At 51.4% G+C, this 27,378-nt stretch overlaps 1 protein-coding gene across 1 annotated transcript in view; it reads right to left on the bottom strand.

Moving 5' to 3' along the window:
- The window catches only part of FBN3 (fibrillin 3), a 61,963-nt gene that overhangs the window by 6,712 nt on the left and 27,873 nt on the right, over positions 1 to 27,378 (bottom strand). Inside the window, 25 exon segments of the mRNA XM_059063025.2 lie at positions 4,283 to 4,399; positions 4,575 to 4,697; positions 5,245 to 5,370; positions 5,911 to 6,117; positions 7,044 to 7,169; positions 7,332 to 7,466; positions 8,289 to 8,411; positions 8,534 to 8,653; positions 9,053 to 9,178; positions 9,396 to 9,461; positions 9,606 to 9,758; positions 10,428 to 10,553; positions 11,270 to 11,389; positions 11,888 to 12,016; positions 13,730 to 13,846; positions 14,200 to 14,325; positions 14,786 to 14,911; positions 15,195 to 15,320; positions 17,433 to 17,504; positions 19,887 to 20,036; positions 20,415 to 20,540; positions 23,984 to 24,109; positions 25,483 to 25,551; positions 26,539 to 26,700; positions 27,125 to 27,247. Coding sequence (XP_058919008.1) covers positions 4,283 to 4,399; positions 4,575 to 4,697; positions 5,245 to 5,370; positions 5,911 to 6,117; positions 7,044 to 7,169; positions 7,332 to 7,466; positions 8,289 to 8,411; positions 8,534 to 8,653; positions 9,053 to 9,178; positions 9,396 to 9,461; positions 9,606 to 9,758; positions 10,428 to 10,553; positions 11,270 to 11,389; positions 11,888 to 12,016; positions 13,730 to 13,846; positions 14,200 to 14,325; positions 14,786 to 14,911; positions 15,195 to 15,320; positions 17,433 to 17,504; positions 19,887 to 20,036; positions 20,415 to 20,540; positions 23,984 to 24,109; positions 25,483 to 25,551; positions 26,539 to 26,700; positions 27,125 to 27,247 — 3,120 coding nt within the window.

Raw genomic sequence — 27,378 nt, 5'->3', positions numbered from 1 at the left:
TCCATAACAGTTCCCACTTCTCAGAACTGTCACAAACGCTTGAGATCACGCACATATAGGACTCTGAATCTCATCTCTACCACCTCACTGCTGTGTGACGTAGGGCAAGCAACTTACCCTCTCTGTGCCTCAGTTTTGTCAGCTGTAGCATGGAGATGATAATATCTACCTCATTGTGTTTTGTGAGAATTAAATTAACCTAATCACATGAAGCACTGGGACAGTGCTCAACCTAAGAGTAAAAGATTAACAAAACCCCTTTTCCTTCTCTGTGGGAAAATGACCTGGGGTAAGTGTTGCACTCTGTCCTCATGGAAACCTGACAATTGTGGGATGTCAGCCAGAGTTATGGATTGAATATGTGTGTGTCCCCCTGCCCCACCCCCAATGCCACCACTGCCAAATTCCCACGTGAAACCCTAACCCCCAGAGTGATGGTATTAGGAGGCGAGACCTTTGGGAGGTGATTAGGGTTAGAAGAGGTCATGAGGGTGGGGCCCTCCTGATGGGATTGGTGCCCTTATAAGAAGAGACACCAAAGAGCTTTACTCTTGTTCTCTCCCTACCACTTGAAGACACAGGAGGAAGGTGGTCGTATGCAAGCCAGGAAGAGGCCCTCATCAGAACCTGACCCTGTTAGCATGTTAATCTTGGACTTAGAGCCTCCAGCCTATGAGCAATGTCTGTTTTTTAAGCCACCCAGTCTATGATATTTTGTCATGGCAGCCCAAGCTAAGACAGGCCTGGTTATCAGGCAACATTGCTATGGTGGTCATGGCCCATGGTGGTAAATTGCATTGGGATTGGGGTCATGGAGAATGAATCATACATTTCTAGGGGGAACCCTAATTTAGGCTTCCTTGACTATGGAGATTTAAGTTTTAAAAATTTATTTTATTGAAGTATAGTTGATTTACAATGTTATGTTAGTTTCTGGTGTATAGCAAAATGATTCAGTTATACCTAAATATATTCTTTTCCATTATGGTTTATTGAGTGATACTAAATATATCAATACTTCACTGTGCTGTACAGTAGGACCTTGTTGTTTATCCATTCTATATATAATAGTTTGTATCTGCTAGCCCCAAACTCCCACTCCATCCATCCCCTCCCCCTTGGCAACCACACGTCTGTTCTCTATGTCTGTGAGTTCGTTTCTGTTTTGTAAATAAGTTCATTTATGTTATATTTTAGAGTCCACATACAAGTGATATCATATGGTATTTGTCTTTGTCTGACTTACTTAGTATGATCATCTCTTGGTCCATCCATGTTGCTGCAAATGGCATTATTTCATACTTTTTTATGGCTGAGTAGTATTCCACTGTATATATACACACCACATCTTCTTTATTGAGTATGGAGATTCTTTTTTTTTGGTACGCAGGCCTTTCTCTGTTGTGGCTTCTCCCATTGCAGAGCACAGGCTCCGGACGCGCAGGCCCAACGGCCATGGCTCACAGGCCCAGCCGCTCCGCGGCACATGGGATCCTCCCGGACCGGGGCACGAACCCATGTCCCCTGCATCGGCAGGAGGACTCGCAACCACTGCGCCACCAGGGAAGCCCTGAGTATGGAGATTCCTGACACCAGGCACATCCCAGTGGAAACCTGGAACCTCTCTTGGGTACAAGAGGCATCGGGACATGGGGCTTCTAAGCCTCTGTGTGCACACGCATACAGCTGCACACACACAAATGCCATAGTAAGTGTGCTCACCTTAGGAAAGAGGGAAAATAACTTGACTGTACAGAAAAAGGAGAAATGCCAGTCATTTCGTGGCTAGCAATGCTCACTCCTCCCACAGATATGCACATGGCTCACTCCTTCACCTCCTTCAAATCTTTCTCCTTTTAGTGAGGCTTGCCATTATTCCTGCAGCCCACCTAGCAATTCCACTTCTGGGTGTATTTATCCAAAGAAAATGAAAACACTAACTTGAAAAGATATCTGCACCCCTATGTTCACTGCAGCATTATTCAGAATAGCCAAGACCTGGGAACAATCTAAGTACCCAAAGATGGATGAATAAAGAAAATATGTTATATACGTACACTGGAATATTATTCAGCTATGAAAAAGAAGGCGATCCTGCCATTTGTGATAACATAGTTGGACCTCATGGGTATTTTGCTAAGATGAAATCAGTCAGACAGAGAAAGACAAATGCCGTGTGATCCCACTTATATGTGGAATCTAAAAACAAAACAAGAAAGCCAAGCTCACAGATACAGAGAACAGACTTGTGGTTGCCAGAGGAGGGTTTGGGGGGTGATTGAAAGGGGTGAAGGTGGTCAAAGCTACAAACTTCCAGTTATAAAATAAATAAGTCATGGGATGTAATGTACAGCATGGTGACTGTGGTTAATAATACTGCATTGAGGGTTTCCCTGGTGGCGCAGTGGTTAAGAATCCACCTGCCAATGCAGGGGACACTGGGCTCGAGCCCTAGTCTGGGAAGATCCCACAAGCCACGGAGCAACTAAACCCGTGCGCCACAACTACTGAGCCTGAGCTCTAGAGCCCAGGAGCCACAACTACTGAGCCCGCATGCCACAACTACTAAAGCCCACACACCTACAGCCCGTGCTCCACAACAAGAGAAGCCACCACAGTGAGAAGCCCGCGCACTGCAACAAAGAGTAGCCCCCGCTCGCCACAACTAGAGAAAGCCTGTGCACAGCAATGAGGACCCAACACAGCCAAAAAAAAAAAAAAAAAAAAAAAAAATACTGCATTGAATGAGATAATGCCATTTGCAGCAACATGGATGGACCTAGACATTATCATACTAAGCAAAGTAAGTCAGAGCATGACAGATATTATATGATATCACTTATATGTGGAATCTAAAAAGATGATACAAATGAACTTATTTACAAAACAGAAACAGACTCACAGACTTAGAAAACTAATTTATGGTTACCAAAGGGGAAAGTTGAGGGGGAGGGATGAATTAGGAGTTTGGGATTAACATATACACACACAAAAATAGATAATCAACGAAGACCTACTGTATAGCACAGGGAACTCCACTCAGTATTCTGTAATAACCCTATGTGGGAAAAGAATCTGAAAAAGAATACATATGTGTATATGTATTACTGATTCACTTTGCTGTACACCTGAAACTAACACAACATTGTAAATGAACTATACCCCAATATAAAATAAAATTTAAATTTAAAAATCTGTTAAGGAAAAAAAACCAATATTGTACTGTATGTTGGAAAGTTGCTAAGAGAGTATATATTAAGAGTTCTCATCACAAGAGAAAAATTTTGTGACTATGTGATGATGGATGTTAACTAGCCTTATTGTGGTGATCACTTCGCAATATACATAAATATGGAGTCATTATGTTGTACACCTAAAACCAATATAATGTTACATGTCAATTATATCTCACTTAAAAAATAGAATTATATTGCAGCCCTCCTGATTGCCTTCCCCTGCTTTCTACTTTTTCTTTCTTTCATGTCCCACATCACCTTCTAACATGCTACAGTGGTAATATATGTTTGTTTCTAGTCATTCCCTGGCAGAAGGGATGATTCATGAGGCAGCAAGCTTGACCCGTGTGTTCAACTGCTGTGCCCTCAGGGTCTAGAACAGGAAGAGGCAAACTGCTTCCATAAAGGGCCAGGTAGGAAATATTTTTTACTCTGTTGCAACTACTTGGCTCTGCTGTTGTAGCAAAAGCAGCCACAGACAATATGTAAATGCATGGGCATGGCTGTGTGCCAATAAAACTTTATTGACAAAAGCAAGCGGGGGGGGGGGGGGCCGGGCTTGACCTGGGGGCTGGAGTCTGCTGAGCTCTGGTCTAGAGCACTGCCTGGTACACAGGTATTCAGTAGGTGTTGGCTGAGTGGATTCGTGGGAGCCTGAATGAAGCCACCCGTGTCTAGGTTCAGCCCTTGGGGGAGGTCTGGTTCTCCCAGGTCACAAGACACTAAGAAGTGACGGTTGGATTGCGTGAGCCCCTCAGCTTTTGGGGGCACCCTGGGGAGGCCCTCTGGGAGAGACTCGGCAGGTCAAGGGCGAGGGTAGGTGTCCTGGGCCAAGGTCAGAGAGACTCCTGAGAGTGTCCCCCCAGGTCCCTAGGGCAAGGAAGGAGACTGAGGTACCAGTTGCCACCAGGACATAAGCAGCGACAGAGCAAGGGCTTTGTTCTCATCACCCCTGTGTCCCCGATGTCTGGCACACACTGTGCGTTTGCCACTTATTTGGTGAAGGCTGGGGCCAAGCACCAGCCGCGAGGGCCGAGGGGACTCACCGAAGCAGGCCTGGTGGCGCTGGGTGAAGCCAGGGGGACAGCGGCAGGTGAAGGCACCGATGGTGTTGACGCAGAAGAACTGGCAGTTGTGCTGCCTGGAGGAGCACTCGTCCACATCTGCAGCACAGAGGGTCCCAGCGGGTCAGGGCGGGGCCCGCCGGGACTGGGGGCTTCCCAGGGGAGACACCCTGGAGAGAGCACCCGACCCCATGCAGTGGGAGGGTGTGAGATGTCCCTGAAGGGGACAGGGACACAGCCCCATGGCGCACGGGTGGGGAGAGAGGGACGTCACCTCTGCAGATCCTGCCGTTCTCTTCCAGCAGGTAGCCTCGGGGGCAGGCGCACAGGAAGCTGCCCTTGGTGTTTTTGCAGAGGAAGGGACATGGCGTGGGGGCCTGGCTGCACTCGTCCACATCTAGAGGGGACGCGGCACTCAGGAGGGTCAGTCAGACATTCCTGGGGGCTCAGGGGCTGGGGTCCCCACCCCCACCCTGCTGAGGCCTCCTTCCCGGATCCCAGCTATCCAGAATCTGTGGGCTTACACAAGGAACTGGCTTTTTTGTTGTTGTTGTTTTTCTGTAAAAAGCCAGAGAGTAAATACATTTGGCTTGGCGGGCCAGACAGTCTCAATCCCAGCTACTCAACCCTGCCTCTGTAGCAGGAAAACAGCCACAGAGGGTTAGGAAACAAATAGGCGTGGCCGTGTGCCAATAAAACTTTATTAACAAAGATAAGCGGAGGGCTGGACTCAGCCCTTGGGCAGGAATTTGCCGCCCCTGACTTAGATGAACACCTGCTACACAACGTGACTGAAAAATCTTAGGATGCACCAGATAACAGGAGGAAAGTGCTGGGGGTGGAGGGAAGAAACAAGGATGCTCTGCTTCTGGTCTCGGTTTTCTCACGGGGGGGTGTGCCAGGCGCTGCGTGGAGAGGCGCCGGGGGTGGGGCAGGGGGCTCACCCACGCAGGCTGTGGCAGCGGCGTCAGGCGCGTACCCAGCCCGGCAGTGGCAGCGGAAGGAGCCAAGGCTATTGACGCACTCGCCATCGGGGCACAGGTGAGGGAGCACACGGCACTCATCCACGTCTGAGGACAAGCAGGGCTCGGCTGGGGACGTCCCCCCGGGTCACCAGGGCATGCCGCCTCCCTCGGGCCCACCAGCCCTCTCCCTGGAGGCAAGGCCAGCCTCTGCTTCCCCTCCCGGCACCCCAGAGCTGGCGGCCTGGCCACCGTGAACCCCACCCTGAGGCGAACGACACTCCTTCCACCGGACGCTGAGAATCCCCGTGGTGGAGACACACCCACACCACAGCCTCATCAGCGACACCGTCTCAGGGCACCCCGTCCACATACATGGAAGCAGAGATGAACGCACGAGCATCGCACACCAGTCGCACGCTCACTAACAAGCCCCCCCCCCCACAGAACAAAGGACACACGCACACACGCTGGCTCACACACCTGCTCCCCCATCCCACCCAAGTTCATGCACACACGCAGAGCGACCGACAGGCTCTGGCTCACGCTGGTCCACACACCTGCCAGCACAGAGATGCCCACACCGGCTCCCGTGCTCTACCACCGGCTGGAGCACAGACACACAACCGCCAACAGATTGCCACCCACCTCGGCCGTCGGCGGTGTAGCCCGAGCCGTGGGGGCACAGCTTCTTGTGGGTGGCAGTGCCGGGCAGGGGACAGAGCTCGCAGTGGGGGCCCCAGCCGCGCCCACCCCCACAACAGCACTCGGCCCTGGTGACCGCCTTGCCGCCACTGGACTGAGCCTGGCACGTGGCCTGCAGCGCGTCGGAGAAGCAGGGCCCTTGCCGGGTGTCTGGAGAGAACGGGTGGGGATGGTGGGTGGGAGGTACGAGCTGTCTGGGTGCCCCTTCCCCGTGGCGTCCAGCGCTGTTGAGAGTCTACACGTGGGCTCCCAGCATCTCCGACGCATCTGTGCCCGTGCACGGGGTGACATCTTGCAAGCTGTGGTTGCCTAGTGCTGTTAAACGCCCTCTCGGGGCTGCGGCCGGGCTGTGGCAGAAGCTGCAGACCCCAAATCGGAGAGGTACCCCTGGGCTGCAGAGGATGGCTTCCTGAGGTCAGAGGGCAGCATCCCTCTGGCCACAGAGAGAACACGGGACAGCGTGGAGGCAGAAGGGGGTGGCGTCCAGGACAGACAGTAGGGACAGAGCGAGGGGTGACGTCCAGGGAAGTGGGGAGGGGACCACTGGGTGACTCCAGGAGGCTGGCTTGGGGGTCCGGGTGGGAGGTAGGGCATCGCTGAGATGAGGCTTGGGGAGCAAAGATGCTGAGCTGAACCTGGGGTGCATGGGGGATGGGGGTGTCCAGGAGGCAGCTGGATACACACGCTTGGTCTGAAGCTGCAGGGTGGAGACCGTGCTCGGGGTGGGGGGAGAGTAAACAGGGAAAAGAGTGGCCAGCACTGGGGGGACGGGGACAGACAAGTCGCCAGGACAGACGGTACCACTGGGTTTAGCCCTTAGGAAGTGGTGAACCTGGGGAGGGCCGGTTCCTGGGCGTGAGGATGGACAGGGCAGGGGAAGATGCTCTAACCTTCCAGGGGGTTTGACTGAAGGGACAAAGAGAAGCTGGGGGTGTGCGGTGGACACGTGTGTCTGGGTTGGCTCCGTGACCCCGTTGGTGCCCCTGGCCCCGTCCCCGCCCCTTGGGGAGCTCCCAGGGGGCGGTGCCACATGCTGGGGGGCTATGTCCCCCGTACCTGGGCCTGGCCACACTCACCGTGGCACTCAGTGAAGCCAGGGCTGGGCTGGAAGCCCTCGTCACAGTCACAGCGGAAGCTGCCTGCGGTGTTGACGCAGTGGCCATTGGCACAGAGGCTGGGCTGGGCATGGCATTCATCGACATCTGAGGCGGGAGGGATGCGGCAGGCCGGTGGGGGGAAAGCCAGAGTCCCTTGAGCTGGCCTCCACCTCCAGGGTCGATGTCTGCCCACCCACACCCTCCAGCTTTGAACTCTCCCGTCCGTCGGGGGCAGGGAGGCCCTTCATGCCCGGAGCCCTCCTGTACCTGTGCAGCCCTCCCCAGAGCCCAGCTGGGGCCGCATGCCCGGGGGGCAGATGCAGGTGAAGGTGCCGATGAGGTTCTTACACATCATGCCCCGGGTGTGGCAGTCCTGCTTGCTGTCTGCACACTCGTCCACATCTGCGGGCAACCCCAGACCAACGGCACTCAAGGCCAGACACACCATGGACCAGCTCCAGGATGTGAGGACCTGGACCCCACCCCCTGGTGGCCTCGGTGGGCCAGAGTGAGGTCCTTGAAGCACTACCAGGCGCCCGTTCCTCCCCCGACCGTCCCAGACCTCCTGGGAAGCCAAGGGGGGGGGGTCACAAGTGCCCCAAACACCCACATCCCCTGCCTACATCAGAGTCTGTGAATCTGTCTGGCCTTCACTGTGGTCCCTGGAACACTGACTCTGAAATAGCCCTTGAGGGAACAAGTCGCAGGCCAGGGTTTCTACCCTCGACACTGTGGACATTTGGGACTAGAAAATTCTTTATGGTGAGAAGCTCTTCTGCACACTGTAGGACATTGAATAGCACCCCCGGCCACTCGATGCCTGTAGCACCCACCCACCCACCCAACTGTGACAATTAAAAATGTCTCCAGACATTGCCACATGTCCCTGGGTCGGGGGCACAATCACTGTCCCCAGTGTGCTAGCCCACTCAGAGCATGTCCAGCCACAACTGGAGAGGCCTCCAAAGCCACACTCACTGTTCTGTTAGGTTGGGGAGCCAAGGAGATGCTAGCACCCCCTTTCATAACTATAAAAGCAGAACCACTACTCACAAAAGAGCACCCATTGCACCCTCACTTGCCTCAGCTCTCCCCTCACTTTATCACTTATTGTTCATTCCCACCCTTAGAGGCAGAGGCCTTATTTCTTCATTTTCTCTCGGGACCGAGGCATGGGGATCCCCAGGGCCCTATCCATAGCCCGCCTGCCCATATGGGTCCTACCTCGACACATGGCCCCATCCTCTCGCAGGGCATAGCCAGCCGGGCAGGTGCACACATAGGAGCCCTCAGTGTTGTGGCAGCGGAAGGCGCAGAGCAGGGGATTCAGGGAGCACTCGTCAATGTCTGGGGAGGCCAGTGGAGGTGCCGGCTGGGCGGGGTCTGCCTGCAGGACCCCCTGTCCCTCTCTCAGGCCAGCCCCCCTCACCCCCATCACACAGCCCAGGTCTGGGCAGGCAGGGTCGTACCCTCACAGGTCATCATGGGACCAGGCTCAAAGCCATCAGCACAGGCACATTCGAAGCCTCCAATGATATTGGTGCAGGTGCCTTCCCCGCAGGGGTGTCCGACGGAGCACTCGTCTGTGTCTGGGGTGGGGGTAAGGGGGGTGGTCAGAGACTGCAGAGGGCTCCCACCCTTGACATGATCCTGTCTGCCTCCTGCTAACCGCCTACAGACCGGATAGGGCCAGATCTGCTGCACCTTTAGGCTGGACGCAGGGCAGGCATGCAGTATGTGTTCAATGAATACATGAATAAGTGAATGAGTAAATGAATGAGTGAAGAGCAAGTAAATGAATGAAAAGTGTGCGAATGCGTGAATGAATAAGTAAATGAATAAATGAACGAGTGAAGAAACAGCAAGAAGGACGAGTGGGTGGGGGAGAGTGACAGTGGCTGAGAGGCAGGGTGCTGCCTTGGGTGGTGTCTGCCCTCCCTGGCTCCTTCCTTCCCTGGGAAGCACGCTGGGGCGGGCTGGTCACTCACCCACGCAGCTGACACCTGTGAAGTCCAGGCTGTAACCAAAAGGACACTCGCAGCGGAAAGAGCCATCAGTGTTGACACAAAGGCCGTTAGCACAGACGCCAGGGTTCTCCGCACACTCGTTCACGTCTGCAGATAGCAGAGGTTGCAGGCACGGCATCTGTCATGCCCTGGCCACACTCAGGGTCTCTCCCTTCCCTCCGGGGGGTGGGGTCCAGGGCTACCCATGGATCGAGGAGGGAGCCTGAGACTTGGGAACCAGGGTAGAGCCCAGACAGGGCTGGGCGGGAAAGGAGGAGACTGCGGTGGCCCAAGGGGGCTCTTAGCACGTGGGTGAGGGGCTCACCTTCCCGAGAATCATCCGGGCCTGGGACTGCCCCGTGGCCAAAGGGGCACAGCTCCTGAAAGGCGGCTGGACACCGAGAGGGGAAGGGAGGTGAGGGTCTGGGGCCACGTGAAGCCCTCAGGATGCCCCTGTGTGTAGGGAAGGCTGAAGGAGAGCAGATGGGGGCAGGCAGGAAGGGTCAGGGGAGACTGGACAGGGGTGAGTGCTCACCACTGCCCTCCTGAGGACACAGCTCGCAGGGGTCATTCCAGCCCTCGCCGGGCCTCTGGCTGCAACAGCACCGGGTCTTGGTGGTGTTGAAAGCTTTGGGTACCGAGCATTTTCCAGTCTCGAAATGGGTGAAGCAGAAACTCTGCCGTGTGTCTGTGGGGTGATTCCCCAGAGAAACGCTAGAAGGGCTAGCCACCCCAGTCCTCATGAATAGGGTGGTCCTGACCCTACCAGCGACCAATCAGAACGCTCCAGAATCACTCCATGGTGATTGGTTCAGGGACGGACATGTGACCCACACCGGGCCAATGAGGGTCAGCCCTGGGGTTTTTGCTGAAAATCTGAGAATCCCTTCCAGCAACACCCCACATTCACATATGTGGGGGTCATCCCAGGCTGGGAGAATGGTCAAAGCTAGCCACGTTATTCTTGGATCAGAATTCCTTTCCTGGAGAGGCAAAGTGACTCATTCCAGAGAGCCAGAGGACCCAAGATATCAGACTCCAAATCCTCATTACTGACTCCCAGTCCTTAGCCCTGGACCACCACCGGCCTGAGATGTCCTTACAGATAGGTTGGGGTTTGGTTCACCCCTGGCCCCCATAACAACAAATACTTGTTGAGTTGCCCTGTCCTCTGCCTTGTTGCCCTAACCTGGGAGAGAAGAGGCCAGCTCAGCCTGGGTGAGGCTAGCCCACACTGGACAAGGCTCCTGGAGATCCATACAAGAAACTGCAGCCCCCTTTCTGGGTGATCCAGCTCTTCCCCACCCCACCTCCCACCTCTTCCCTAACCCTGTGTGCTCCTTGGCCCCAGACTCACCAAAGCAATGGTGCCCGTTGTCAGACAGGACAAAGCCAGGCGGGCAGAGGCACTGGAAGCTCCCGGGGCTGTTGGTACAGGTGCCAAAGAGGCACAGGTTGGGCTCTTCCAAGCATTCGTTGATGTCTGGAGGGGCAGGGACATGAGGTGGGTGGGGTGCAGCAGGCCCTCCACTGGGGTGGGCAGCCTCGGCTGCTGGGAGGGGCAGATGGAGTGGGGAGTCCAGCCAGGGAGGGTCCAGGGACTGATGCAGGGTGGGGGCCCCAGGCCTCAGGATTAGCTGGAGCACCAGGTGGGCAGTGTGTGTGTGGGGTCTTTCCTAGAAGGTGTCTCCAGGGTAGGGGTCATGGTCTGGAAAAGTTCATCTTTAGAGAGTAAATTTATACAGAGCTAACTAAGACTAGATAAAATTAGCCTACAGTGGAAGAAGTTAGCTTGCATTGTACTAGGCTAGCCCATCTGCTAAGGCTAGATTGGCCCACATTAGCCCAGCCTGTACAAGGCTAGTCCAAGTGGATGAATGGACCAGAGGTGTTCAGGCCAGAATGGTCCTTGACCACCACTCATCAAGTGAGAAGTTCCATGTTTGGTGCAGTGAGACCCACACCCATGCCCATTTTATAGGATTCACGAGGAAGCGTGGGGGCCCCAGAGAGAGAGAGCCCTGAGCCAAGAGAGCATCCTAATAACAATAACAGTATATGGAGCTGTATTGGGCGCTGTGCGAACTGCATCTCTTCACTCACCACCACCCCAGCTGGCATTCCCATTTTACAGATGGGGGAAGAACAGAGGCCTGGAAGTACCTGCCCCAGAGCTGGGAGGTGAGGCCAGACACTCACCGACACAGTGGTCACTCTGAACCTGGAAGCCGGGGGGACAGATGCAGCGGAAGGAGCCCTCAAGGTTCTGGCAAGTGCCTGGCAGGCAGGTTCCCGCGAGGCTGAGACACTCGTTGGCGTCTGGGGAGAGGAGGAGGAGGGGTCCCAGCACCAGCTGGTGGCAGGGGCTTGCCTGGGGCTAGGACCGGCACCTATGGTCACTGTGTGATGGCCAAGGCCCCCAGACAAGCCTTTCTGGATCCAGAGGAAGGGCTGATATTCAGGAAAACAGGGACATCTGGAGAAGAATATTCTCGGTCTTGATGGGGGTTATAGGTGGAGCCAGGGGAAGGGGAAGCAAAGTTCCTAATCTCAAGCCACTTACACACCCCTTTCATGGTTTCCATGGCATCCATTCAACACCTCTATTATACCGTACTTCATAAAACTTAGAGCTTCAAGACAGCCTCACCCTAAACCACAAACCCTGTGAGCACATGGGTGTGATGTGCTGGTTTTATACCTTAAAATAAATGCATGCTTATGAAATGGAACCATGCTCCCTCGGAAGTACCAACTGCAGGTAAACTTGGAGTAGGGGCTGGCTGAGATGGCTTCCAGCACCATGGTGAGACTCACCTATGCAGTTCTTCCCATCACTTGTGAGCTCAAAGCCATCCTGGCAGAGGCAATGGAAGGAGCCTGCTGTGTTGAGGCACTGGCCAAATCGGCACACCTGCCCCACGATGGTGGTGCATTCATCCATGTCTGCAGATGGAAGATGGGCCAGCAGGGTTACCCACATAGCCTAGGGCTCTGAGCCTCCTTTGCTCTTCTGTTCACAAAGTTGAGTTGATGGCTGTGACTTCAATTTACTGAGCACTTATATAGCAGCTGTATATTAACCCTCCAACTGTGCTATAAAGCAGATGCCAATATTTTCTAATATGAGCATTTTAAGGGTATGAATTTGCCTGTACATATTACCTTAGCTGCATCCCACAAACTTTGTTATGTTGTGTTTTCATTTTCATTTAATTCAAAATGTTTTCTGATTTTCTTTATGATTTGTTCTTTTTTCTATGGATTCTTTGGGAGTGTATTATTTAATTTCCAAACATTTGGGGATTTTCTGGATATCTTTCTGTGACTGATTTCTAGTCTAATTCACTTACATTCCAAGGACCTATCTTGTGTAACCTCAATTTTTAAAATTTTGTTGTTTATCTTATGGCCCAGAATATGGTCTTTCCTGGTGAAGGTCCATGTGCACCTGAGAAGAATGTATGTTCTGGGATGTTCTATAAATATCACTCAGGTCTAGGTGGTTCACATGATTGTTCAGGTGTTCTTTATTCTTACTGATCTTCTACTTGTTCCCTCTATTACTGAGGAAGGAGTGTTAAAGCCTCTAACTGTAATTATGGATTTGTCTATTTCTGTTTCAGTTCTATCAATGTTCACTTCATGTGTTTTGAAGCTCTATTGCTAGCTGCATATGCATTTATGATTGTTATGTCTTCTCAGAGAAATGAGCCCTTAATCAATATTGACTCTCTTAATTGACTTAAGTCAATTAAGTCAATTGACTTAATTGACTCTCTTAATTTCTGGTAATATTCCTTGTTCAGAAGTCAATTTGGGGGCTTCCCTGGTGGTGCAGTGGTTGAGAATCCACCTGCCAATGCAGGGGACACGGGTTCAAGCCCTGGTCCGGGAAGTTCCCACATGCCACAGAGCAACTAACCCGTGCGCCACAGCTACTGAGCCTGCGCTCTAGAGCCCGTGAGCCACAACTGCTGACCCCGTATGCCACAACTACTGAAGCCCATGCGCCTAGAGCCCATGCTCTGTGACTAGAGAAGCCACTGCAATGAGAAGCCCACGGACTGCAATGAAGAGTAGCTCTCGCTCGCTGCAACTAAAATGAAAGCCCACACGCAGCAACGGAGACCCAACACAGCCACAAATAAATAAACAAATAAATAAATTTATATTTTAAAAAAGAAGTCAATTTGGTCTGATATTAAGATAGGTAGGTACTACTATTAATCTTCTTTTTACAAAGAAGGAAACTGAAGCACAGAGAGGTAAATGACTTGCCTAGGGTCACACAGCTGGCAGATGGCAAAGCTGGGATTTGAACTCACACCACCTGACCTTGGAATCCACTTTCAACCACTGCACTCAACTGCCAGCATCACACCACCCACGTCTTGTCTTCACTGTTCACCTTTCTCTCTGTACTGTCCACCTCCTTCTTATCAACCTGAGTGTAAGCTCTACTGAGGGACCCTTGGTACTTGACAACTGAAGGGGTTTGGAGAACTTTATGGTTAACTACTTTTCAATCCCCTGAGGTTGTTTTTCTGAAGGCATCCCTGGGGCGAGATCCTTTATTTCAGAGGGGTGCCCTCAAGCCAAGGACCCACTTTTCATTGGGGGTGCACTAAGGCTTGCCCACCAGCCTGGGCAGCTCACCCACGCAATGTCCGCTGTGTGTCGCCACAAAGCCAGGGAAGCAGAGGCAGCTGTAGGAGCCGACGATATTCTTGCAGGTCCCATTTCCGCATGGCTGCTGGTCACACTCGTCGACGTCTGCCAGAGCAAAGCCCCTGATCCCCGCCCAGCTCACCCAGGGCATCGGGCAGCTTGGGCGGTGAGGGCCTGGCTGGACCCAGCCCCCCTCTCTTGCACTTCACCCTGCCCAGGTGGATGGGAAGTGATGGCTGGGAAATAACTCTATCGCTTCCATTCTACAGATGGGAAAACTGAGGTGCAGGGAGGTGAATAAGTCATTTACCCAAGGTCTTAGGTGCCAGGGCTCACAGCTGTGAGTCTATGAATCAGGATGGGCAAAAGCACCATGCCCACCCCAGGGGAGGTGTAGACCCATGGCCCCTCGCCCCTGACAGCCTGGCCTAAGAGGAAGGAGCAGAGGGGGCTCTCACCCATGCACAGGGTGTGGTCTGCTGAAGCCCGGAAGCCACGGTGACACAGGCACATGTAGCTATCAGCTGTGTCCACGCAGTCGCCATGGCTACAGACGTTTGGGATCTCCCGACACTCATTCCTTCCTGAGGGAGGGCAGGGAGTGTGGTGGCCCCGGAGTCCCCACCCCACAGTGTGTTGCGAGCCATCACACGTGGCAGTGGGCGAGCCCGACCGCCTACCCATTCTAGCTGCTGTCCCAGGGGAAATGCTTCACCTCCCATTTCACCCTCACGACTCCCCTGTTAACAGATGCTCTCAGCACCCCCACCCCAAAGTACAGCCAAGGAGGGAATTCCCAGCCAGTCCAGAGGTTATAACTCCACGCTTCCACTGCAGGGGGGCACGGGTTCGATCCCTGGTCAGGGAACTAAGATCCTGCAAGCCGTGTAGCACAGCCGCCCCCCCCCACCCCAGAAAAAAGTACAGCCAAGGAACCAAGCCGGGACAGAGCCGTGCCCTACCCAAGTCACAGCGGGAGGCAGAGTCTGTCTGGCTTTTTCCTACACCCCACTCCCTCACCTCCCTACTGGGGTCCCCACTTACCCACACAAGCCCCCACTGGCGACAGCTTGTACCCTCGGGCGCACTTGCAGCGGTAGCTGCCGGGGATGTTGATGCAGTTGGCATTCTGCTGGCAGGGTCTCTCCCCGCTGGCACACTCGTCCACGTCTGGGGAGTACAGCCAGCGGGGTGGGGTTGAAAGAGACGCCTCCCTGAAGAATCAAACCCTAAACCCAGCCCCCCCCCCAACTTCAGAGGAGGTGGTCCCTCCAGAAGCAGCCAGAACCTCATTGAGCGGGGTGATGTGGGATGGAGCCCCTCGGAAAGGCGTTAGCCCCATACACAGAGGGGTAAACTGAGGTTCACGGGGTTTAAAAGACTTGCCCAGAGAGCACAGGCTGGGAGGGGGGACAGCATCCCACCCGGGGCTGGGGAAGCAGGGAGGCGGCACCTTCGCAGACCAGCAGCACCCTGTTGTAGCTGAAGCCCGTGGGGCACTCGCAGCGGAAGCTCCCGAACTCGTTGATGCAGACGCCATTGGCACAGATGGCAGGGATCTCCCCACACTCGTCGATGTCTGGGGAGGGTGCCCGCCGTCAGGAGCAGCCCCGCCCCCGGCAACGTCTGGGGACCCTGACCTAAGAGATCATGCAGTCCAGGAGAAGATGGGTCCCCCAACCAGCACACACTTGAAAAATTCTGCAGTGGCCAAACTATATATCTGCTCACACTGGAAAGGAATCAGGATGTGGGAGGGAAGGCAGGGGGGAGAGAGCCTCTTTCTCAACAAAAATGCACATCTGCTGTGACCCAGCAAGTCGCTTTGTGGGGTCTCCGGGAATGAAGCATCCCCGTGTGTGAGCAGGAAGCTGCACGGGAGGGACCTGTGGTGACGTTTAGCGAGAAACTGGAAACATCACCGGAGGAATGGATGACCAAATGTGGTCCCTCCCTACAAGGGAATACGATTGATCCTGAAAAGGGGGTGAAGCACTGACTCTACAACGTGGATGAACCTTGAAAACATGATGCTCAGTGAGAGAAGCCAGTCCCCAAAGGGCAAATACCGTATGATTCCATTTATATGAAACGTCCAGAACAGGCAAATCCAAAGAGATGGAAAGTGGAATAGTGGTTGCCAGGGGCTGGGTGAAGGCAGAACAGGGAATGACTGTTCATGGGGACAGGGTTTCTTTTTCTGTGATGAAATGTTCAAACTTAAATTGAAGTGATGGGGCACAACTCTGTGAATATACGAAAACCCACGGAATTGTGCACTTTTGATGGGTGAAGTGAATTATATCTCAATAAAGCTGTTGTTTATATAAAAGAACCTGGAATCCGCCTATGTGTCCATCCATGGGGGACAGACTTATGACCTGGGATGTGTCCATGTATGGAATACTACACAGCAGGGCAAAGAGGGAGGCAGTGCTGCGTGTAGTAACCTGGCTGGTTCTGCAAGATTCTTTGCTGGATGAAAAAAATAAGTTGCAGACAAGACATAAGGAAGCACAGAATTTATGTCCAACTCCCCAGAAAACAATGCCATACGTTTTCAAAGGCGGATCTCTATGTGTGTTTAAATGCATGAAGAAAGAACTAGAAAGAAATGCTCCAGGCGTAAAGCATGAATTATAAATCAATAAATCTGTTGCTTATATAAAGGAACCTGGAATCAGCCTGTATCCATCCATGGGAGACTGGCTTATGACCTTGGGAGAGTATGAAGGAGACTTAGATTTGACGGGGTGACTGGAGGAGGAGTTGCTCTTATCTGCTCTGTTCCAATTGTTGAAAATAAGGAGAATACAACCGTGGAATGAAAACAACTGAAAATAGGTTCATCGATGAAACACCGCACAGCTGAAATTTGGCATTCAGGTATTAAATTGTACAAAACCTCATTTAACTTAAAAAGAGAGTATTCTGCTCCACACTGCAACAGGGATGAACCCTGGGGGCATTATGCTGAGTGAAATAAGACAGACACAAAAGGACAAATACTGCATGAATCTGTTTCTATGAGGTCAGATTTACAGACAGAAAGTAGAACGGGGGTTCCCAGGAGCTGGGGAAGGGGGATGGGGACAGAGTTCAATGGGGACAGAGTTTCAGTCTGGGAAGATGAGAAAGTTCTGGAGATGGATGGTGGGGATGGCTGCACAACAGTGTGAATGTAATTAATACCACTGAACTGGACACATAAAAATGGTTAAAATGGTAAATGTTATGTTATGCGTATTTTTACAGAATTTTAAAAAATGAATAACAATTTAATAAAAATACTCTCATTGCTTTTTTTTTAAAAAAAGGGGGCAGGGGCTTCCCTGGTGGCGCTAGTGGTTGAGAGTCCGCCTGCGGATGCAGGGGACACGGGTTCGTGCTCCGGTCTGGGAGGATCCCACGTGCCGCGGAGCTGCTGGGCCCGTGAGCCATGGCCGCTGAGCCTGCGCGTCCGGAGCCTGTGCTCCGCAACGGGAGGGGCCACAACAGTGAGAGACCCGCGTACCGCAAAAAAAAAAAAAGGGGGGGGGTCAGGATTCCTGGCTTGGGGAGTTGGAAGAGTGAGGGTGTGGGGTGGGGGAGGGTGGAAGGGAAAGAGCTGTGGGGGGAGGGGAAGAGAGGGGGCAGGGCTCTGGGCACGGAGTGACCTGGGGCTACAGGCAGGAGGGTGGTGGTCACTCACCGAGGGGCTTCCCTGTGTGGATGTCAATGACGAACCCGGGAATCTGGTTTCCACAAAGGATCTGGTAATCCACTGGGCAAAGGAGAATGGGGAAGGCAGGGCGCTGGGGCTACAGTCTCCCCGGGAGGACACCTCCTCCTCCTCTGATCAGCTTGTCCATCCCTGTAGCCCAGTGCTCACCTGGCCTCTGATAACTAGTCCCTCTCCCTCCCTCCACTCTGACCAGCACTGGGAGGGTTCCGGGTGCCATTCACCTGTGTGGTGTGATCTTCTAACACATAGACATGACCTCCCTCATCTCTTCCCTGCATGAGTGCCGCCAGCCACACCCCCCTGTCCTCACCATACAATGCAGACTGTTCAGTCTGGACCTCAAGAACCTCCACCCTCAGCCCCACCTTTCCTCCAACAGCATCTCCTGCCCTCCTGTTATATGATTTCATTCCATGTCTGGATGTGTCCTGCTCTGTCATGCCACCGGAACTTTGCACATGCTGTTCCCTTTGCTGTTCCCTAGCATAGTCCACTTCAACCTGGAGGACTCAGGGCAGCCCACCACTCTGGCCCTGGACAGCTGATGATGCCATCCTTTGGCTCTTCCAGGACAATTCACTCTCTGACTGTATCCCACTGCTGACACCAAGATGCTGCTTGCCCGACCTCGATCCCCAGGTGGGTGGGTCCCCAGGTGGACCCACCTGACAGACATGGGCAGGCATTTGGGCAGTGCCACCTTTCCCCAGGTCCCTGCCCTGCTCCTCACTCGCTCTTCTGCCTGTATCATGATGAGAACAGACCAATCTCAGTGACCCCTACGCCTAGTGTGGACTTCTGCCTCATCATATTCAACCTGCACCTCAGATTCAGGTGCATAAGATTCAGGTAGGTACCTAACTGCCAGCACATAATTTGTGAGTGACATTTGATCTGTCTTGACAATCTCATGACCACACTTGGCTGTCTGCAGTCTCCTCCCAGACTGCACAGCTTGGGTCTACCTTATTCTTATTTCCTAGAACCCAGAACAGGGCCCAGCACTCAGGAGACAGCCAGTAATGACCCCTTCTCATACCACTACACTGGGTTGAACAATGACCCTCCACCCCCAAAGTTCACGTCCACCCAGACCCTCTGAATGTGACCTTTTTGGGAAACAGGGCTTTGCAGATACAATCAAGTTAAAGTCATCCTGGATCAGCGTAGCCCTAATGCGATGATTGGTGTCCTTATAAGAAATGAAGAGACATGTGGAGGCACAGGGAGAAGCCATATGAGTTGAAGGCAGAGACAGAGGAGATGCAGGTACAAGCCAAGCAACACCAAAGAATGCCTGGAGCCACCAGAAACTGGACGAAGCAAGTAAGAATTCATCCCTAGAGCCTCTGAAGGAAGCGTGACCCTGCCCACACCTTGATTTATGACGTCTAGCCTCCAAGACTGTGAGAAAATACGTTTCTGGTGTTGTTGTTTTTTTTAAGCCACCACGTTTGTGGTATTTGTTGCCACAACCCTAGGAAACGAATTGTCTTAGTTCAGGCTGCTATAATGAAATACCAAGAACTGGATGGCTTCAATAACAAGCGTTTACTTCTCACAGTTCTGCAGGCTGGGAAGTCCAAGGTCAAGGCGCCGGCAGATCTGGTGTCTGCTGAGAACTCTTCCTGTCTGTCTTCTTGCTGTGTCTTCATGTGGCAAAGAGAGAACCTTTCCTGTGTCTCTTCTTATACGGGCACTAATCCCATTTAGAGGGCTCCATCCACATGACCTAATTAACTCCCAAAGGCTCCACCTCCAAATGCCATCACACTAGGGGTTAGGGCTCCAACACATGAATTTTGGGGGAACTCAAATATTCAGTCCATAGCACTAATACACTTGTAACCCCCTAGTTATCCCCTCTATTCACCGCTCCATTCCTGCAGCTCTTTCTGATGCCTGGGCTGGTTGCTAGATCATCGTAATAGGTCTCATCCCAACTGCCAAAAAGGTCTTCTGCTCAGTCCTTCTTTCAGGACTTTGCTCCTGCTGTTCCTTGCCTGGAATACCCTTCTTCACCCTGACTGACATTTCTGTAATCCTCCCCAGAGCTTCTGCAAGCTTGCTCCACCCGCAGCTCATGAGGGCCTGGTGCCTCTAACCAGCTGTGCTTTTCTCTTTGGCCCTAGGCACTCACTCACTGATCCCCCCAAATAATCTGTGGGTGTTCAAGGTTCTTTAGCACGGATGAAAGCCTCACTGATCCATCCTGAATTCCTTGAGTCTGTGAAATAGAAGGATGCCTTGCCCTCCTTAAAAGTATTGATTTTTCCATATGTTGATTGGGACGGAACTTCAACTCTTCAGCTCTCATCAAAACAACACAGACTCATCTGGGAGTCCTAAGTGCGGTGTGCCTCATTAAACACTGCATTAAAAAGGGCCAAGCTGGAATGAAGGCAAGGGAGGGGCACTTACGGCTGGCAGGGGTTGGGCAGGCCTCGCAGGGTCTATTCCAGGCCTGGCCAATGTTGTAAGAACAGCAGCACGTCTTCCGGGTCACGTTAAAGGTCAGCTCATTCCAACATGTACCGTTATAGTGCCGGAAGCAGACACTCTTCCTCATGTCTGCAGTTGGGTTGGGGTGAAGGATGCAGGCAAGAGACACCAGAGGAAGAGAGCCAGAGAGATAAGAACTCATTCACAAATCCATTTGGAAATTACTGGCTTGATTTCTCCCCAACACACATGAGGGTGCCCTTCATATTTAGCCTTTCTTGGGCAGTGCACAACCTGAACAACCATACACGGCAGCCCTGGGTCCCTGAGCCCTGCAGCCTTGTTCATTGCTGCATACCAGCATCTCAAATACACTCACCCTCCCTCTCTCCTCCCACAAACATGCCTCTCCACACTCTTCCAAGGCTTGGAGACTCCCAGAAGCCCCTCCCACACCTGAGTGCTTTTTCCACAACTGCTGGGCTCCCCCATCATCACACTTCGTACCCATGCAGTTGTTGCCACCATTGACTTGCAGGTATTCCGCTGGGCAGACACAAGTGTAGTTCCCCAGAGTGTTGTAGCAGGTGCCAGGGCCACAGATGCCCGAGTGTGCAGAGCATTCATCGATGTCTGCAGGGGGAGGGAGGAATTGTCTGCATCCAGGAATTGTCTGGATAACTCCCCACCCCAGGTCTGCTAGAGCCACTTCACTATGCAGTTGAGTTTAGTTTCAAGATTAGGTTAAAATGCACAGACATCTTAGTGATGTGTAACGATACGGCACAGTGTTAGGTGGGGAAAAAAGTTTACTATGATCCCACTTCTATTAAGAAAAACTATGACCTGAGCTCATGAATTAATGATATTATCACCAAGAGTGGGGCAATCGTGTGCTTCCCAGTGTGATGCAATAGGAAGCAAGAGCCCTATGAATAAAATATTCTTGAAAGAAAAAAGTTGATTCTCAATCTGATTGATCCCTTAGTCCAGAGGCAGCACACATTTAAAGGGCTGGCAGTAAATGTTTTTTTCAGTTTTGCGAGCCAAACAATGGTCTCTGATGAGCTATTCACTTTGCCATGGTAGGTGAAGGCAGCCAGCCATAGACAATGGGTAAACAAACTAGCATGCTGTGCCCCAATAAAACTTGATTTATGGCCACTGAAATGTGAATTTCATGTCATTTTCATGCAGCACAAAGTATTATTCTCCTTTTGATTTTTTTCCCAATAACCTAAAAATGTGAAAAGCATTCTTAGTGGGCTTTACAAAAACAGGTGGTGGAATATTAGCAAGCTAGGAGTGACATTCCCAAAAATGGCAGAATAGGGAATGTCAGAGCTTTATTCCTCCACAAAAACAACTACTGAGCTGAGCAAAAACTGACAAAATTAACTTTTGAGGAACTCAGGAATCCAGTCAAAAACTTACAAAACCAGGGGATCTGATATATAAAATATCCTAGAGTATCCACAGAATGAAAACTATTAGAGCTAATAAATGAAGCGGGCACAACGCAGAATGCAAGATCAACACACTGACATAGAAATTTCAGTTGTATTTCTACAAACTACCAAAAAGCAATTGAAAAGGAAATTAAGAAAATAATTCCAATTATAATGGAATCCAAAAGATTAATTAAATACTTAAGAATAAATTCAACCCAAGAGGTGAAAGACTTGTACACAGAAAACTATAAAACATTTCTGAAAAAAATCAGAGAAGACCTAAATAAATGGAAAGACATCCTGTGTACATGGATTAAAAGACTCATTATTGTTAAAATGGCAATACTCCCTAAATTGATCTATAGATTCAATGTAATTCCCATCAAAATCCCAGTGACTTCTCTTTTTTTGGCAGAAATGGAAAAGCTGATCCTAACATTCATATGAAATTGTAAGGGACCCCAAACAGCCAAAACAATCTTGAGAAAAGAAAAAAAAGTTGGAGGAGTCATACTTTCCCATTTCAAAACCTACTTACAATGCTATAGTAATCAAAACAGAGTGGTACTGGCATAAGGATAGAACTATAGATCAGTGGAATAGAATTTAGAGACCAGAAACATACCAAGACATCTACAGTAAATTGATTTTCAACAAGACCATTCAGTGCAGAAAGATAAGTCTCTTCAGCAAATGGTGCTGGGACAATTAGATACCAACAGGCAAAAGAATGAAGTTGGATCCCTACCTCACACCATATACAAAAATTAAAAGAAGACCTAAACATGAGAGCTAAAACTATAAAACTCTTAGAAGAAAACATAGGGGTAAATCTTAATGACCTTATGTTTAGCAATGGATTCTTAGATATGACACCAAAAGCACAAACCACAAAAGGAAAAAAAAAACAGATAAATTGGATTTCATCAAAATTTAAACCTGTTGTGCATCAGCAGACACTATCGAGAAAGTGAAAAGACAACTCACAGAATTGGAGAAACTTTGCAAATCACATATCCGATGGGAGTCTTATATCCAGTATATATAAAGAACTCTCACAACTCAACAACAGAAAGGCAAACAATCCAATTTTAAAATGGGCAAAAGACCTAAATAGACATTTCTCCAAAGGTACTGAACCTCATTAATCATTAGGAAAATACAAATCTAAACCACAATGAGATACCATTTCACACCCACTAGGATAATATTTTAAACAATGGAAAATAATAAGTGTTGATAACGTTGTGGAGAAACTAGAACCCTCTTATGTTGCTGGGGAAAATGCAAAATGGTGCAGCTGCTGTGGAAAACAGTTTGGCAGTTCCTCAAAAAGTCAAACATAGAATTACCATATGACTTAGTGATTCTAGGAGTTAGACAAAATGTTTGACAAGGACTGGCTACAGAATTTGTCCAGTGCGAAGTATATGAAGAATTTCAAGATGGCGACAGCAGAGCATTAAACTAAGCGGGGGGCGGGGGAATGGCACCCTTTGGAGTACAGGGCCCTTGAGTCTGAAAGCTGGGAAATGCTGCAAGCCTGCAGCCCTCAAGGGCACAAACTGGCCCTGCGAGGCTCCACAGCCAAGGTTAACATTCAGGTTGAAGTCTCCCTGCCCTGTGACAGTCAAGAAATGGAGCACAGGGCCATATCTGATGACAAGACTTTTCCCTTTTTCCCCTGAGAGTCTACGGAATAGGGGAGGCAGGGAGGGATGAGATATTTTTCAAGCATTTTGGGTTCTGACTCTGGTTTGACAGCTCCCACCTCCATGTAGAAAGGAAATTGGGCTTTCAATCTTAGATCTCTCCCTTCTTTCACCATTTCCTTGAGTTTCTAAAGAGTGCTGATCAGAGTGAAAGATCTACTGTCCTCATGTGCTGAGGTCAGTGTCTGGTTGCATGCAGATGCTCAGTTAATATTGTTGAAAAGAAGAAAAAGAATGGATTGGTAGACGGATGGATGGATGAAGGAAGGAAGGAAGGAATTTCATTATGCATCAAAAGAGCTCAGACTCAAGGATAAGAATGGTTGGGCTCAAAGCCAGTTTCAATCACTTACTAGCTGGTACCTCTCAAGTGACTTAACCCCCTTGAGCCTTAGTTTCTGCATCTGAAAAATGGGGTCATAATAGGAACATCTTTCTCATGAGGCTGTTTTGGTGAATGAACGAATGACAAATGCAGATGCTCAGCACCGTGGTGACATGCAATCACAGACACCAGTTAACTATTGATTGTTACTAAGATGCAAAAGAGGACAGTAAGGAGACAAGTGAAAAGGAAAGGTATGGCTGTTCCTTTGGTGTCTTTCCCTTCCCCCTCTTAGCTCTGGGCCTTGTTCAGCTTTTGATCAAAGGAAGAAGGGTATGGCTGCTGAGATAAAGACAGGTCATTTCTGAGTGGGAAGGAGGCTGGAGGTCAGGCAATGGGGAGACGGGAAGGGGGCAGCAGAGCAGCGGGTAGATTGGGACATTCCGAGGAAGCCTTCCCAACCCTTCCAATGGGCCCCAGGCAGCAAAGCAGGTGAGCAGACTCCAAAGGGCACGTGAGGCCCCAGTACCTGAAAAGGAGGTGAGGCTGAGCAGGAAGACAGGGAGGATGGGGTGGGTTCAAGCTCACCCTCACAGATGCGGGTGTCCTCATTGAGGTGGTAGCCAGCTGGACACTCGCACTGGAAGCTGCCGAAGGTGTTGACACAGTTGCCCCCCTGGCACAGCCCTGGCAGTTCCTGGCATTCATCAATGTCTGTCAGGAAGTGAGGAAGCTGTGATTGGAAGGTAAATCCAAGCAGAGGACTTGGGGGACACCCATGCCTTGCCCTGGGCTCTCCAGGGTCCTGGAGAGTCAGTCCTGCTTCTTTAAGAATACTCAGGGACTTCCCTGGTGGCGCAGTGGTTAAGAATCTGCCTGACAATGCAGGGTACGTGGGTTTGATCCCTGGGCCGGGAAGATCCCACATGCCGCAGAGCAACTAAGCCCACGCACCACAACTACTGAGCCTGCGCTCTAGAGCACGCGAGCCACAACTACTGAAGCCCACGCGCTGTGAGCCCGTGCTCCACAACAAGAGAAGCCACCACAATGAGAAGCAAGCACACCGCAGTGAAGAGTAGCTCCTGCTCGCCTCAACTAGAGAAAGCCCACGTGCAGCAATGAAGACCCAACGTAGCCAAAAATAAAATAAGTTAATTTAAAAAAAAAAAAGAATACCCAAGAGCTGTTGGGTATTTGGAGGCTGCACCCAGACTCTCCTGGGTCAATGTCACCCTGAATTCATCCTCTTTCCCTTCATTGGATAGAACATCCTTTCATCTATCCGTCCATCACAAAGTTCCGTCTTGATGGAATTCTCCAATCTCATTACCCCCATGGATAGAAGGATGGATGGATGGATGGATGGATGGATGGATGGAATGATGGATGGATGGGTGGGTGGATGGAATGATGGATTGATGGAATAAAGGATGAATGGATGGAATGATGGATGGATGGATGTTTGAATGGATATGGGAGGGTGGATGTGTGGATGGGTACATGGGTGGATGTGAAAAGTGCTAGATGGGTGAATAAGCAAATGGGTCAATGGACAAAAAGATAAATGAGTGGATGGATGGGTGGGTGGGTAGGTGAGTAGATGGATGAACATAGTTATATATATGGATGGATGGATGGAGAGATGATTGGATGGATGGATGGATGGATGGTGGCTGGATGATTGGATGGATGGATGGATGGATGGATGGATGGTGGCTGGATGATTAGATGGATGGATGGATGGATGGATGGTGGCTGGCTGGATGGATGGATGGATGGATGGTGGATGGATGATTAGATGGATGGATGGATGGATGGATGGTGGATGGATGGATGGATGGATGGATGGAAGGAAAGAAGGAAGAATGGATAAATAGGGAATGGATGTATGGGTGGGTAGATGAGAGATGAATGGATCGATGGGTGGATGGGGGTTGGCTAGAAGGGTGAAACAATAAACCAACAGGTAGAAGAGGAGATGGCTGAGAGGATCTGCCCCCAACCCCAAAGCTGCCCAACTCTGTTCCTTGCTGAGGGGGGAATGAGAGGAAGGTCAATCAGTGGATGGTCTACCAGGAACTCACCTTCCAGAATGACGGTGATGGGATTGGGCCGGAAGCCCTCACCCCCCGGGCACAGGGTTCTGTACTCAGCTGCAAGGGAAAGAGGTGCTTGTGAGAGGCTGTGGGATGGGGCATTTGGGTAAAGCTCAGGGGAAGCAGGGGAGGGGAGGTCTCCTAGAAAGGGCTCAAGAGCGGGCCTTGCATCCCTTTAGCACAGAAACTACATCCCCTTACCTCCTCAGCCTCTTGGGGCCAAGAGACATTGATCCAATCCTGGGGGATCCAGAGTGTGTGTGTGTAAACATGTGCTCACAATTCAACATGTGAGCAGATGGATCTTGTGGTAGTAGCTGGGGGTAGGGAGGGATTCTTTGTGATCCAAAACCAGACCCTAGTGTGACCACAAGTTTCCTCCATGAAAGGAAGACCCTGGATGTACACACACACACACACACACACACACACACACACACACACACACACACCTGAATAGGTGGACAGCTGCCTCCCTACTTCACACCTGACGACTTTGCACATGCTCTTCCCACTGCACCCCACACCCTTTCCCCTACTCTGCCTGGAAAACTCCTACTCATCCTTCAAAACCTCATTCAAGTCCCTACGTTGGGAAGGCTTCCCTTACCCCCTTCCTCTCCATGGCTTCCTCCTGACCCATCACTATGCCTCAAACAGACCCTTAGGACAGTTCCACTCTCATCAGTCCGGGGACACTTGGTTTACGGGTAAGGGGCAGTGTGAAGCGGTTGTGGTCCATCCTTCTCTAGGTCCCCACCCCTACGACAGGACACAGAGGAATGCTCGATGTTTGTTGATTGACTGAGTGAGCAAGTGAATATAAACACACAAAGAATTTGCAGGAAGAGATGGCAGGAGACTTTGGGGAGGGACCTAGATGATGAACTGCTGAGAATATGCTGCGTGACCCAGGGCAAGCCCTTCTCCCTCTCTGGTTCCCAGTGTCCCTCCCTTAGCAGAGATGACCCCCTAAGCCCTGTGGGAGCCTGGACCAGGGCTAGGTCTCTGCCTTCCCCCGCCCCCACTCCCCCAGGGACTCACTGGTATTGGCCAGCGGGCACAGCTCACAGGGGTTGCCCCAGGCCCGTCCCAGGGAGCAACAGCAGGATGCTCGGGTGACGCCAACCCCGATCTCCACACTGCAGGAAATGCCACCGTCCCCTCGGTCCTGTGTGTCCAGGAAACAGTTCCCGACCCGGGTGTCTGAACAGGCAGAAAGGGATGGTTAGCAAGTGGTGGGGGAGAAATGGTGTGTGTGTGTGTGTGTGTGTGTGTGTGTGTGTGTGTGTGTGTGTGTGTGTGTGTGTGTGTGTGTGTGTGTGTGTGTCTGTTTGCACTTCTGTGTATGTGTAACTGTGTGTTACTCTATGTGTGTCTGTGTGTGCATGGGTGCCTCTGTGTGTGACTGTGGAATTGTGTGCGTGCATATTTCTGTGTGCATGTGTGACTCTAGGCATGTGTCTGTCTGTCTGTCTAAAGCAGAAGGCTGTATCTCAACAGATGATCGGGATGGTCACTCTGGCCAAGGGCCTGTTTGTCAGGAGCAGGTGGATCTGGGTGACCCAGGCTATGGCCCCATCCAGCCCACTGACCCCAAAACCCCACCCGGAGTGGAGTGCGTGCTCACCCACGCAGCCCACCCCGCTGGGGTTCAGCTCAAAATCCTGGGGGCAGTTGCAGAGGTAGCTGCCGGGGGTGTTGACACACAAGCCGTTGATGCAGTTCACGGGGTCTGCACACTCATTCACATCTGTGGGGTGGGGGCACCGTCAGCAGGGAGCCCTCCCTTGACCCACTTCCCTCCTGCCTTCTTCCCAGGGAGTCAAGCCCTGGCTGTTGGGGGCCAAGCTTAGGGGCAAGGTCACATCCTCCCCCAGGAAG

The sequence above is a fragment of the Kogia breviceps genome, chromosome 4, assembly GCF_026419965.1.
Source record: "Kogia breviceps isolate mKogBre1 chromosome 4, mKogBre1 haplotype 1, whole genome shotgun sequence".
Lineage (NCBI taxonomy): Eukaryota > Metazoa > Chordata > Mammalia > Artiodactyla > Physeteridae > Kogia > Kogia breviceps.
Note: the sequence above shows the minus strand (reverse complement) of the source record. Positions and strands in the feature narration are given on the sequence as shown.